Below are 12614 nucleotides of genomic sequence, written 5' to 3'. Positions count from 1 at the left end.
AGAGAAGAGGAAAGTTCCAAATGGTCCTGAAAACTTTTGCGCTTTTTTTGATGTCTGCACAGGCCGCTAAGAGTCATTCTCAGGATCTGCAACACAGAAGACTCAGCCTTGTCTGAGGCCATGGCACACACAGTTTCCAGACTGTTTTGATTTATTTACCTCATTCCCATTATTGTACCAAGATTCAAGATACTTGTGTAAGCCCTGTACAGTGGAACACCTGCATCCACCTGTGTTGCGACACTGATTTAATGTCTATTGATTTCCATCAGTCTTTACAAAAGCTGTGTAGGGAGCAACTAACATGCAGCTGAAGAGAATTAGTTCCAGCTTCAGACTTTGTTTCGGGAAAGTATTTAAGCATGTGTTTTTCTTTAAGTATGTGCTAAGTCCCTTGACTTCAGTGGGATTTAAACACATCTAAAGCACCCTTCCGGAATAGGGATTGTTTCCTGACTGATCCACTGGGACCAAAACCGACCCCTGCCTTGATTCAACCTTTTGAGCTTCCCCCTGATGATCCATTGGAAGAGAAGAAAGATTTATCACCCTTAAACCAGATGAATTGCATCCCAAACAGTAGAGATCCCTATGGGTCAGAGAACTGCTAGATCATTCTGTCCAGGGCCTGTTTCATACCCGCTTATCCTCCGTGCCAGGGCCCATAGTCTAAAGCATTTAGATTTGAAATGTCATTGGTCGTAGACTTTTACTGAATATGTTTCTCCTGATTATGATTGTAGATAACTGAATTGTTGTTTATGGGATGTTTCAGGTGTGCAGCGTATTAGAGAGCTTGGAGCAAGAATACAGACGGGATGAAGACTGGTGTGGGGGTCGAGATAAACTTGGACCGGCAGCTGAGATAGACCATGTCATCCCTCTGATCAGCAAACACCTGGAGCAGAAAGAGGCTTTTCTCAAGGTTTCATTTTATTTCTCTAATAAATCGGGAAAACTCCCCATTAAGTAGTCAGTTTAAAGCAACGTTGGTGAGTTTGAGAGGAGGGTTTGAGGTGTAATTCCTGGCTGGCTGTATAAGCCCTAGGCTAGTTTCACACCGTGATAGTAGGGGTAATAAGCATTATCATCAATGCATATCTCAGAGAGATGTCATCAGGACTAATTAGGTGGTATTTGCATTGCACTTGAAGGATGTTAGTTGTGCTGGTTCAAAGTTCAAATTCTCATGATTACATATGATGAGCATTATAAAGGACAGGTATTATACGGCATTTTGGTGTTGGCTGGCTTATACAAGCCATCCAGCATTTCAAATTCTGTCCTCCAAGCCAATAACTGAAGAACTACAAAAACTGAAGCAATTGTGTCTGTGCAGGGCAGCACCAGGATGGAGACGGAGATTTCCTCCTGCCTTCCAGGTGCTGCTTTGTAAGAACTGTGGAGCTGACAGGCTGACAAGTCAACTGACAGCCAGCCTCCAACCTTCCACTAAAACTGATTACAACATGAAACTACGCTTGCAGGCAAGGCTTAAGAAATTATGCCGCTAGATTGTACGTTTTTTGAAACAATGAGTACTTTTCTTGAGAGATGGGTTAGCTTTGGTTAGATTGAAAACGTGTGATGTACTAGCTCTTTACAACCAGTTGCTTTCTTATTGTCATTAATTTACCTTAATATGTAATTATCAGCCACTATATTCAAAATGACTTATGTGTTTTAATACATTTATGAGGCTGCTAGTTTATTACCTGAGTTTATTGCCTCAGCGGAAGCTCTCGTGTTCCCATATGAAAGAGAACTCCTCCCTGCAAAAGAAGCGGAGAACTCCCTTGGGTCCCCTTTGCTCTCTTTGCTCATCTTCACTGATTCATTTTGGTGGGGGCTGTTTTTCTTAGGCCTGTACACTGGCACGAAGGAACGCTGAGGTATTCCTCAAGTACATTCACCGCAACAATGTCAGCATGCCCGGAGTAGCAAGCCATACAAGGGGGCCTGAGCAGCAAGTGAAAGGTTGGTGCACTGGTGCAATGACAGCATTGAAGGTTTTGGTTTCTTCCCCCTCTACTGTGTGGTTATCTTTATGTTCGTGAACATGCTGAGAAGACACCTTAAGTTTTGCCATCTGCTGTTACTAAAATGATACACAAGCCCGACGCTTTTAGCAATGGCGGTGAGCACTCTCTGAAAGTGATCCCTCCTCTGCTGGGCATGAGTTCTTATACAGAACTCTGCTGTTGCAAGTGGTGATGGGGGGGGAAAGGAAAGGGGTTTGAAACACGCGTTCTGCCTGGCTTCTCTTGGCAGGAGAGTCCATGGGAGTGACACTGTGCCATCCCCCATCATGTAGGTTGTCAGCCAAAATGATCAGGCACTATTTTGCCTTAATATCTAAAAATGCATAAACAAATAAGCATATATCAAATACAAGGTCTAGATGCATCCTGTTGCTACTAAGCACTAGAAAAAAATTAACCCCAAACTTGTTTGTGCCTAGGATGGATCTGCTATTTCTTTTTGTCCCTGGAATCCTATTTGATGTCCTACCACATCAAACAAAAAGTATTTGTAGTTACTTTCCTTTAGTCAAAGAGCACCATTTACAATCAGCTGTTACATCTGAGATGTTTGAAATATTTCCACTCGTCTCCTTAATTAAACAGTTGTTAACCTGTGCCTAGCAATGCTGCAAGGTACTGATAAGAATGAGCAAAGTGATTCTGCAGAAACAAACCATTTTTTTAATTATTATTATTATTGGCTTTCTTACGAGCTGCAGAAAGATACAGGTTTAAAAGCAGTGCAGTTATTACATATGTGGGAGGGATGGGAACTTTGGTTAGGCACAGAAGATGAAAATGGTGCTACTGAAAAGATTATTTTCCTTCCTTTCTTTCAAAACTAGTTCTTCAATGTTAACATGACTTTGTTCAACTTTTCCCTGCTACGGTGTCAAATGCTTGTTGTTGCTGTGGACTTTTGTTCCCTACAGTTGAAAATCACGGGAAAATTAATTAAACCCTGACTCAGCAAGCCTTTAAATATGCACCTGATATAAATTTGTGAGTGTTCCTCCCTGAGCTTGTTTGAAATTACTCACTTATATAAAAATCAGCTTGTACATTAGTCTTTTTCTAAGCCAAATATGTAATTCTTAAACTTGGTGAGTCTACCTACAGAAAATCTTTGAAGTGGACACTTTAGTTCAGAGTAAAAGCACTATTTAGTAGGATACTGATTGTGCTTCCAAATCAAAGTCAGATCAAAGTTTTATTTGGCATAAACTGTTTATGCAGAGACCTGATCTGGGGCACCAAGTCGAGCTTCAAGTTCATTTTGTCATTCAAAGTTCCCTCAGCAGGGACTGGGCTAGGTTTTGCAATTAACTTAATATTACAAATTTTTTGACTATAAGCAGTGTCACGCTTGTCACTGGGGAGGGATACATCCAAGTCTGTTTGCTGCCACCGGTTTTGATACATAAGCAACAAACATCGGTACATTCGGAAAGGGCTTGGGGTGAAAAAGGTTATTAATGGATACTGTAAATGACCGTAAGTCACCGTAAGCGGTTGAGAAGCTACACTCGGTGTTTTAATATAAAAGAGCGTGGCTGCTGCCCGGGCTGCGTGTGCCTAAGCCCCCTCTAGTGGATGCTCGGCTCTGAGGATAATGTGGGAGGGCTGCCGTGCCTCACCTGCCGAGGTAGCTCCCAGCGCTCCCTACCCAGCCATGGCTGGCGTGAGCCACGCTGCTGCCGGCTACGCATGACTTAGCTCGGTTTAGTTAGAAAAGCTCAGGTTTAACTAAGGTTTATGTCACTTACACAGTGTAGATCTCTTGCACTGTCTCTGCGTGTAGTCTTTTCGGTTAAACTCATGATACTTTTTAAAGGGTTAAATCACACGCTTTTATCGAGTTGATACAGCCTGGCTGAGCACTTGGGTTTTGAAGAATGCGTATGTCCTAGGCTCCAAGGAGTAGCAGGTCTCCTGCCAGTTTCTTCCTGAATCTGGGTGTCTGTCACATCCCCATCACACAGAAAACAGTTGAGAGGACCAATACCAGGGCTCAACCCAAAACTGTAGCCCAGCAATAACTGCACAGGGAGCAGCACACCAAGTGTCATCAGGCAGTACAGCAGCACGAGAAACCTTAGCAGGTATTTCCAACTAGGGGCTCAGGTCTGAATTAAATTCAATCATGACCAGAGCTCATGCGTGACAGTAGGCTTCAGTGCCAAGTGCTGCGTAGCCTGTGGCCAGAGCAACAGACAGGGCAGTAAAAGGGCAACTTCTCCTACATCAGCCAGTACTAGACCCCCGAAATATGCAACAGAAGAGAATGAAAGAACTATAAATCAGGTACCCCAGTGTATTTACTGCAGTAAATTCCAAACTCTGTTCTAGCATCTCCTCCTTTACCAGATAACTTTGCAACTGCGCTTTTTTGTTGGTTTTGTTTTGTTTCGTTTTTTAAAGCAGCCCCTTTGAATCAATGCTTGTTTTTAAGAAGTACAGTCGCAGTCCAGGCAGAGTGAGTAAATTCAGCTTTTTATGGCTTATTTCTGTATGCACTCAGAATCACTAATCATGCAGATGTTTTCCTTTGCCCTACAGCCATTCTGAGTGAGCTGCTGCAGAGGGAAAACCGGGTCCTTCACTTCTGGACCCTGAAAAAACGAAGATTAGATCAGTGCCAACAATATGTTGTCTTTGAGCGCAGTGCCAAGCAGGTAGTGTAAAAAAACCCACTTTGTCTTTCTGTCCTGGCAGAGCGTAAATATTTCTTGTATTCGTGTAATGCCTCTGTGTGGGGTTCCTGTTGCAATCTCAAGTTGTATTTAAAAACTGTGATTTTTGAAAACAATGTAGATTTTTAAAACAATTTAATAGAGTTTAAAATCCCAACAACAAAACTCAGTATTTTTGACAGGTCAGATTAATTTCCGGTTTTGTTAATTCATTTGAAAATCGTATAAGAGCAAAATTGTTTTATTGAGCTATTACTGAGTGAGAAAACTGCTTTCCCTGCATGCAGATTTATCTGTATATAGGTAGAATTCCCTACATTCCTTTTTCTCCTCAGAAGCACGCAGCACCTTTTGTATCCTCTTCTACCTGCTTTGATTACTGTATTCTTTTTATGTGTTCCTAGAAAGTGTTTTAGTATACACTGTATTAAGTACCAATGGATTTGATATCCTTTATTTGGCAGATTTTTTTGTCAGAGGATTAGTTCTTGAAATACAAAGACTGTTTTGTTTTTCCTTTTGTTTTTTTTGACATTCACAGGCCTTAGACTGGATCCAAGAAACAGGCGAATATTACCTCTCTACTCACAACTCCACAGGGGAATCAGCAGAAGAAACTCAGGAACTCCTGAAGGAATACGGGGAATTCAGAGTACCTGCCAAGGTAAACAGTGGCTTTAATCTAATTACGGCATCTGCCTTAGTCTGTGTTTATGATCCTGTTTTAGTGCCTTAAATCTCTGTAATAATATTCTCTTGATTTTGTGTTTTCCTCCCGACATTCCTAGCCCAGACAATAAATGTCTTTTGAGAACTGTGATCTTTCATTTAGCAAGGCATAGGCACAAAAAGGAGGTTTTGTCCCCCTTGGTCTGTACTGAATATGAAGCATTTTTATTCTGATCAGAAGGAAGAGAAAGTCCATTTGCATACAGAGTTCACAGCAACCTAATGAGACACTAATTCAATTCTCGAACAATCTTACAATAATGGTATAGAGTAACTAATTGATCTGAACGTATCCAAGGTCATCTTGGATTCCCTGCCTCTTTCTTCTGTCATTACAACCACAATTTCTTTCGTTAATTCCAGCTGGTTTGATCACAGTTGATCATTTATCTCATTAGAAATAAATCTGCTGATCCCAACAAAATACTTTAAATAAATGGGTTTGTAAACTCTGGGGTGAACGTTTTTTTAATGCAAAGCTGCATTACCAAGAATCTATTAATTTATCTGGAGCAATTCTGAGAAATCTGGTGGGGTTTACAGAGGAATGGTGATTGGATCTGCTTCAGACAAATTAATTCAAACCATAGGTAATTCACAGACACTGAATCCACAGGGGTATTAACAGTCACTGATAAAGATCTAAATTGCAAAGTTGAACTGCAGCAAGACCATGGCTTTGGTATTACGTAGCTTCATTTCACTGTGTCCTGAAATTGGTCTTCTGTAATCCTCAAATTCCTCATTAGGCTGTCCATACTTGCATGGGTTTGATTCAAAGGCTTTGTGGTGTTCTTGTCCCCTTCCTTTTTCCTTAGCTTGCATGTTTATGAAAACGGGAGATAACTAGCAGTGGGTGGAAGTTAATGTAATGAGACAGGACCAGTAGAACATTCCTTTAATAGTACTCCTGGCCTCTAACCATCCATAATCGATCCACCTGAAATCGTATTCCAGGTTATAATTTAATTTTGATCAGAATAATCTTGATTCATCCTGAAGTTTCTGAACTATTTCTGCTCTTGACTTAGCCTAGGATTGAGTTTTTGTTCCTTATTGACCATTACTGGCCATTCCTTACACTGACGCATCTTGCTCCCTAGGGCTCTAGTAAATCACTTCCCTACTGCTGACCTAGAATATTTTCACTGCCACATGCAATCTGGTAAACGTATGTCACTCCCAGACTGATGTTATTCTCGAATTAAACTGTAACTAAAAGCCTTTCTGATCCAAATAACTTTCTGGCCAAACCAATCGTTTGGAAAGCAAAAACACCAGTAGCTTTTTGGAATGAAACACCCTTTAAATATAACAGGAAGTCGGATTTTTCTTTCTCCATACCAAGCGTTGCTAAAGTACTCGATTAATTTGTTAAGATGACCTCTGATTCAGCTGTTAATTTATTTTGCAGGTGAAATTTTTTGAATTTAGTTTGGTGTTTGAAATCTTCTAGATGTTTTCTGGTCTGACTTGCATTTGTCTGCTTGTGGCCAAATAACGTCAAGTACCTGAAAGTATGTCTCGCTTCAGGCAGAGTGGAAGTTTCTCCTCATCTCTGAAAAGCAACTTGCCAGTACTTCTGGGGATACAACTGATTCTCTTTTTGCTTTTGAGAATTAAGGTGTATGTTACAGCTGGAGTGCAGCCTGTACAGTTGATATCTCAGTTTTTATAAGCACTTTGTACTTGAGTCAAACATAGGGCCCAGGCGCCTTCAGTTCCTAGGATAGATTTGGACTCTAAGCTAAAATTTATAACTAACTCTTTTGTGCCAGATTTGCACAGACTTCCTCAACATGGAAAACCATAGTGACTACGGGGCAGTCAGAGCCCAGGTAGAATAGAAAAGATTTCTGGAAGGTTTGGGGTCTCAGGGTATGTTTCAGGAGTTCAGGCATCTTTTAGTCTGTAATGCTCTAACTAGAACTAAAATACTGAGGGGAGATTTTATAGACGACCAGAAATTTGGATTTAAATTCTGTTTGCTTCTGAAACAGAGTAGTAGTGACTCAAGCTCACTTCCTGGGCTGATAATGTGGTGCATTAATGACCTGCCTACACCGGTCTGCAGAACCACCTAGGTATAGATTCAGAGTAACTTGGTGTATTTTATGAGGTGTGATTTTTTTTTTTTAAATCCTGTCTTCTACTCCAAGGCTCATAAAGAATAAGTTTTTGGTTATGGGAAGGAGGCATGTCTAACTTCCAGCATGTTTTCCTTATGTGTTTGTGTGTGTGTGTGGTTTCAAAAACCTGACTTTTTCTATCTCCTGCAGCTTCATAAGTGTCCTTGTAAAAATTTCATTCCTTTCATATTTTACTGGTCAAAGTTTAAAGCATCTGATTCTGTATAAGATGAAGTACAGGCACTCTTTAATGATGCATAAAAAATTGTGAGCTGCTTCTGACTGCTGTGTGAATTAAAAGCAATGGAAACAATAATGATGCAACGTAACCAAGGACCGTATTTTGGGCAGCAAACAAAGGAGAAAGTGAAGCTCCTCATCCAGCTGGCTGACAGCTTTGTAGAAAAAGGACATATACACGCCACTGAAATTAGAAAGTGGGTCACCACCGTTGACAAACGCTACCGGGACTTCTCTCTCAGGATGGGGAAATACCGCTACTCCCTGGAAAAAGCCCTTGGAATCAATACAGAGGTACTGTAAGTCCGTGTCCTGCTGGGGTTTTATACCAAAGCTGAAAGTCACAAAGAGAAGTGAAGGTTATGGTATGAATGCTCCAGGTTACTGTGTGTCCATTAGAAGCACTTTAAAACCTAGCCAACTCACCTAGCCAAGCTCGGAACTGTTTCTGAAGAGAAAAAGGTTTTTTTATGGCAGATCGGTGATATGAGGAGGAGGCGGAGCAATATCAGAGAGACTTTCTAAACAAATGTTTGCATCATTCTCCAGGAGACCATACAGCTACTGGGAAGGAGAAACACATTATTTGAATAAAAGTCTGTGTTAATTTTAGCATAAGCCATAAATCCTGCTCCCACACCATTATTTTGAATCAAACACAGGCTTTGACCGTAAGTTTCCATTCTCTCATCCTTTAACTAACCAAAAAATTGATCCCCAACCTCATCTCTGAGCTCTTTTAGGTGAAGTAGAGCAACACAAGAGAAACAAAAATTAGAACCTTCTGCTATTGCCTGGCCGCAGTATTAAGGGGGAGTGCCAGAAACAGAAATACTTAAAAACATTTCAGTCAACCGTCCTTCAAAACTGAGTATCAAACAAAGAGGAATAAATTCCCTCACACCTTCAAGTTACCTTAAATCTACTGTTCCTTGTAAGGGTCTCTAGTTTACACAAAGTTACTAACCACAGTCTGGAAGCATTTCCATGGCAGAAGGCCATTGGAAGTGGGGATTGTCTCTGTATAGTGCCCTACTGTATCAGGCTATTTATGAAGTCCCATACTAGGCAACTCATTTAGATGTGAAGGAGCAAAGTAAAATTTAGACTTTTGTTGTCAATACCTGTTTCTAGATAAGCCTAACAGTGAAGACTATAATAAATCTTATAGTTGGTATTTTTTTAAGATTTCTCTCACCTTCTCCCTTCTCACTGTACTTTTTCTAAATCTCTTTGAATTTCCTGCTTTCTGACATTGTATCTCTATCTTACTTTTGTCCCTTCTTATTCATGAACATGCTGCATTTTGCACAGCAGTTGGGTTACAATGAATTTAAAATCTGTACTGTCACTTTTTCTAGGATAACAAGGACCTAGAACTAGATATTATTCCAGCAAGTCTTTCAGACCGGGAGGTAAAGCTGCGAGATGCAAATCATGAAGTCAATGAAGAAAAAAGAAAGTCAGCCAGAAAGAAAGAGTATGTCCCCAAATGCTTACAGTCTGCCGTGACACATTATCAAAGAATGATTCTATGATATTTGCATGACCAGAACTGACTGACAGTCCTGTAACTCCTTCCAGCTGTGGAGCTATTGAGCTAAGTCTACAGGCGTAGGGCAGAAGTTGTGACTTGTAGGCTAGAGAATTTTAGGAAATACAGGTTGAATTTCTTTTGGTTTTAATCAGAAGTTACTTTTGGAAAGGGAAAGGACTGAGTCAAGCACTTTGATTAGACCCTGATGTCATGGAGGTATTCATTGCCACGATTTCTTTCCAGCTGTATGTGAAAAGTAAAATGAACAAAAAAAAAAAATGAAAACCATCTTTATATGTCTTGGTATCATTTAAACTCCAGTGACATCCAGAGGAGTTAACTGGGTTAACAAGAGTTCACTTCAAGCGTACGTTCAAATTTCAGTGGGTGTAGAACTGAGAGAACTGGATATATTTTATACTAGAGGAAATATTTGGAGAGTTCTTGTTGTACTTAAATCTAGAAACAGTCTAATTTCACAGTATTTTCTCTTAATTTTTGTTGAGAATATTCTGGAAAGCATTTGTATGCAGGATCCTTCTCAGCCCTCTAAAATTGTCACTACAGTGCATAACCTTGATAAGAAACCGTTTCTACTTTAGGAAACAGTGGTTACACTTGGTCTGCCTGTGGCACATTTTCAAAACATTGGGCATTTCAACTTTGAGATGCCCAGCCTCAGGCACTACAGATGCGGTTTCTGGGCTTCCCACCAGTCTGGATTTTCTCCAGTTGGATACCAAGCTGTTGAAGCCTCTTCAAAGTCATGCTGTCTCCCAAATCCACCTGTATTGCCACTGAAGGTCAAGTTTCAGGGTGACTTACTGTTGACTGTTAGTGAAGATGTGAGTGTTGTCCGTGAATCTTAAATCCTTGCTCCTGGGGAAAAAACTTTTCTAAGAATCAGTTGACTGTTAAGGATGGGCCTGTAGATAGTAAATCACACCTCAGGGTTGCAGAAATACAACATAACTAGAATTTGTCACAGAAAAGATACTTAGAAAATAACCCTACAGAGGACTAGACAATGAAGAGATATTTCATTCCTGGAGCTGAAAGGTGCAAAATGTAGCAGCTGAAGGCTTAGAGTGGAAGTACGCTGATTCATGAAGACAACAGAAGGCTGTTTTGTTTTCTGTTCATTGTACAAATGCCAGTCATGTCCAAAACACCTGAAAGACTTTCTTTCTTTCAGATTCATTATGGCTGAGCTGCTTCAGACAGAAAAAGCTTATGTCAGGGACTTACATGAATGTTTAGAGGTAAGTTAAGGCCCGGGAAGTCTCCAGTGCTTTCAGGAAGGACATGGTATCCTTTGTGGTGGTGATGTTCGCTGTACTGCAAAGGCTGACCTCGACAAGAGTCGGTGTGAGGGTACCACCGTTGTGGCTAGCCGCAGAGCTATGTCCTGCTGGTGGTGGGGAGCTGGGTGGGCAGCAGAGGGAGCTTGTCTCCCACTGGCAGAACCGCGCCCAGTGCTCCCCACCAGTAGCTGTAAATGTCTGCACCCCCAGGGACACCTGAGTGTGCCTTTATTTACAAAGCTGCACTGACCCCTGCAGAGTGAGAACAACGTCCTGGGACTCAGAAAAGAACATTATATTTGCATGTTGGCCTGAAATTTGTTAGTTTCTACTCTTTTTTGAATCATGGAACATTTTCTTAAGAATTCAAATCTGTTCCTTTGGATCACCTCCTGCTAGAGAAAGAGCTGTATTTGCACTGTCAAATACCTTGCCTAGCTCTACAGCAGGGTGTTCCTGAAGCACACTGTGATATTCAGGGCAAAAAGCAGAGTGTATTTCAGTGAAATCTGTCAGCTTTCACATTCCTGCAGTTTGAAAGAGATTTTTATGTATCTAATGCTACTGAAGTGGCAAATCCAGTTTGTCTTCAACTGTTTCTGCCTGCAGTTTTTGGACGCCATCAGTTAGACAGCAAAGACGGGTGTTGTTGGCATGTTTCTGCTTTTTCCTCAGACAACTTCTGAGTGTCAGCACTTTGAATTTCTCTGGGGAGCTTACTGTGACACTGGAACATTTTTTTTTTTTAGCTTGTTTGTTTAATCTCAAAGTACATAGTTCCCTTGTCAGCCTGTGCCTTTGGCAATAAACCAGGGAGATCTATTCTTTTTCACTGCATTTATTCACAAAGCTAAGAATTGCTGGTGTCTTCCAGACTTACCTTTGGGAAATGACGAGTGGAGTGGAAGAAATACCCACTGGGATCCTTAATAAAGAACACATCATCTTTGGCAATATTCAGGAGATATATGACTTTCATAACAAGTAGGTTTTCCTAACTGTTCTGTTAATGTTTACTGACTAAAGAAACAAACGGCATGTGTAGACCTGTACATCTATGTGGTGTAACACCTACAATAGAATGCACACAGGAGTGTAAAGTAATTGATCCAGGTTTGCAAAATAATGTTTGATTTCTTGTTTTGTTTCTTTTACAACAATTAATTGCATCTTAGTTTAAACTTTGCCTTCAGCTGATTAACAATGTTGAAGTCATATTATACTGATGCTTTGTAGTCTTGCGCATGCTTTCTGTCTCACAGCACTAGATCTGGTCTGGAAGCTTGCCTGTCAAAAGTGCGATCTCTCGGAAAACACAAGGGGAAAAAAAGGAATGGTTGACATGAGTGGGGTTAACCAGTAGCTTTCATGCCTCTTCTTGGAGATTCTCTGTATTTAATCTGTAACTAACAGTACTCCTTTTTTTCAAGACTGTGTATCAGATCAGCTTAGAGGGTATTGTTTCCCTGCTATAATGTGAATGCAATAGCAGTTATAAACTTAATATTTAGGGGTGCTGAATCGTACAAGTTCAGTCTGAATTTCAAAGTCTGCCTTTAAGTTGCACATCAAAACCAAAGCAGTTTGAAAAACAAACCATAAAACCCTTCCCTGTTGAAGTTCTGGGAGACTTTCAGTGCTTCAGACAGACAAATGCACCATCACATACGCATAAATATGGCCAAGCAGATGCTGCCATATGCGTGCTTTTGTGCAAGCAGCTTCAAAGCATGTCAGGATAGTAGATTCAAACAACGTATTTCATTAAAAAGTCCTTTAAGTAATAGATTAATTGACTTCCAGCCCACAAGAATTGCCCTGTCATGTGGGTAAGTATTCTTCTCCCATTTAAAACCATGCTGGGATCACCCAATTGCCTTCCCACTCCCCCTCTCTTTGTGGTGCTATATCACCCTGACTGATGCCATCTGATTACTCGTCTTTTTGACTTTCCCTTA

General features: G+C 40.7%; 1 protein-coding gene across 2 annotated transcripts in view; it reads left to right on the top strand.

Moving 5' to 3' along the window:
• The window catches only part of KALRN (kalirin RhoGEF kinase), a 525892-nt gene that overhangs the window by 354943 nt on the left and 158335 nt on the right, over positions 1-12614 (top strand). For both annotated transcript variants that reach the window (XM_054209626.1, XM_054209624.1), the window contains exons 18-25: positions 776-925; positions 1863-1977; positions 4584-4699; positions 5259-5381; positions 7927-8109; positions 9177-9295; positions 10548-10614; positions 11531-11640. In XM_054209626.1, coding sequence (XP_054065601.1) covers positions 776-925; positions 1863-1977; positions 4584-4699; positions 5259-5381; positions 7927-8109; positions 9177-9295; positions 10548-10614; positions 11531-11640 — 983 coding nt within the window. The remainder of the gene's footprint in view (positions 1-775; positions 926-1862; positions 1978-4583; positions 4700-5258; positions 5382-7926; positions 8110-9176; positions 9296-10547; positions 10615-11530; positions 11641-12614) is intronic.

The sequence above is a fragment of the Rissa tridactyla genome, chromosome 7, assembly GCF_028500815.1.
Source record: "Rissa tridactyla isolate bRisTri1 chromosome 7, bRisTri1.patW.cur.20221130, whole genome shotgun sequence".
NCBI classification, from domain to species: Eukaryota; Metazoa; Chordata; class Aves; order Charadriiformes; family Laridae; genus Rissa; species Rissa tridactyla.
The sequence above is the reverse complement of the archived record's forward strand: the minus strand, read 5'-3'. Positions and strand labels throughout refer to the sequence as shown.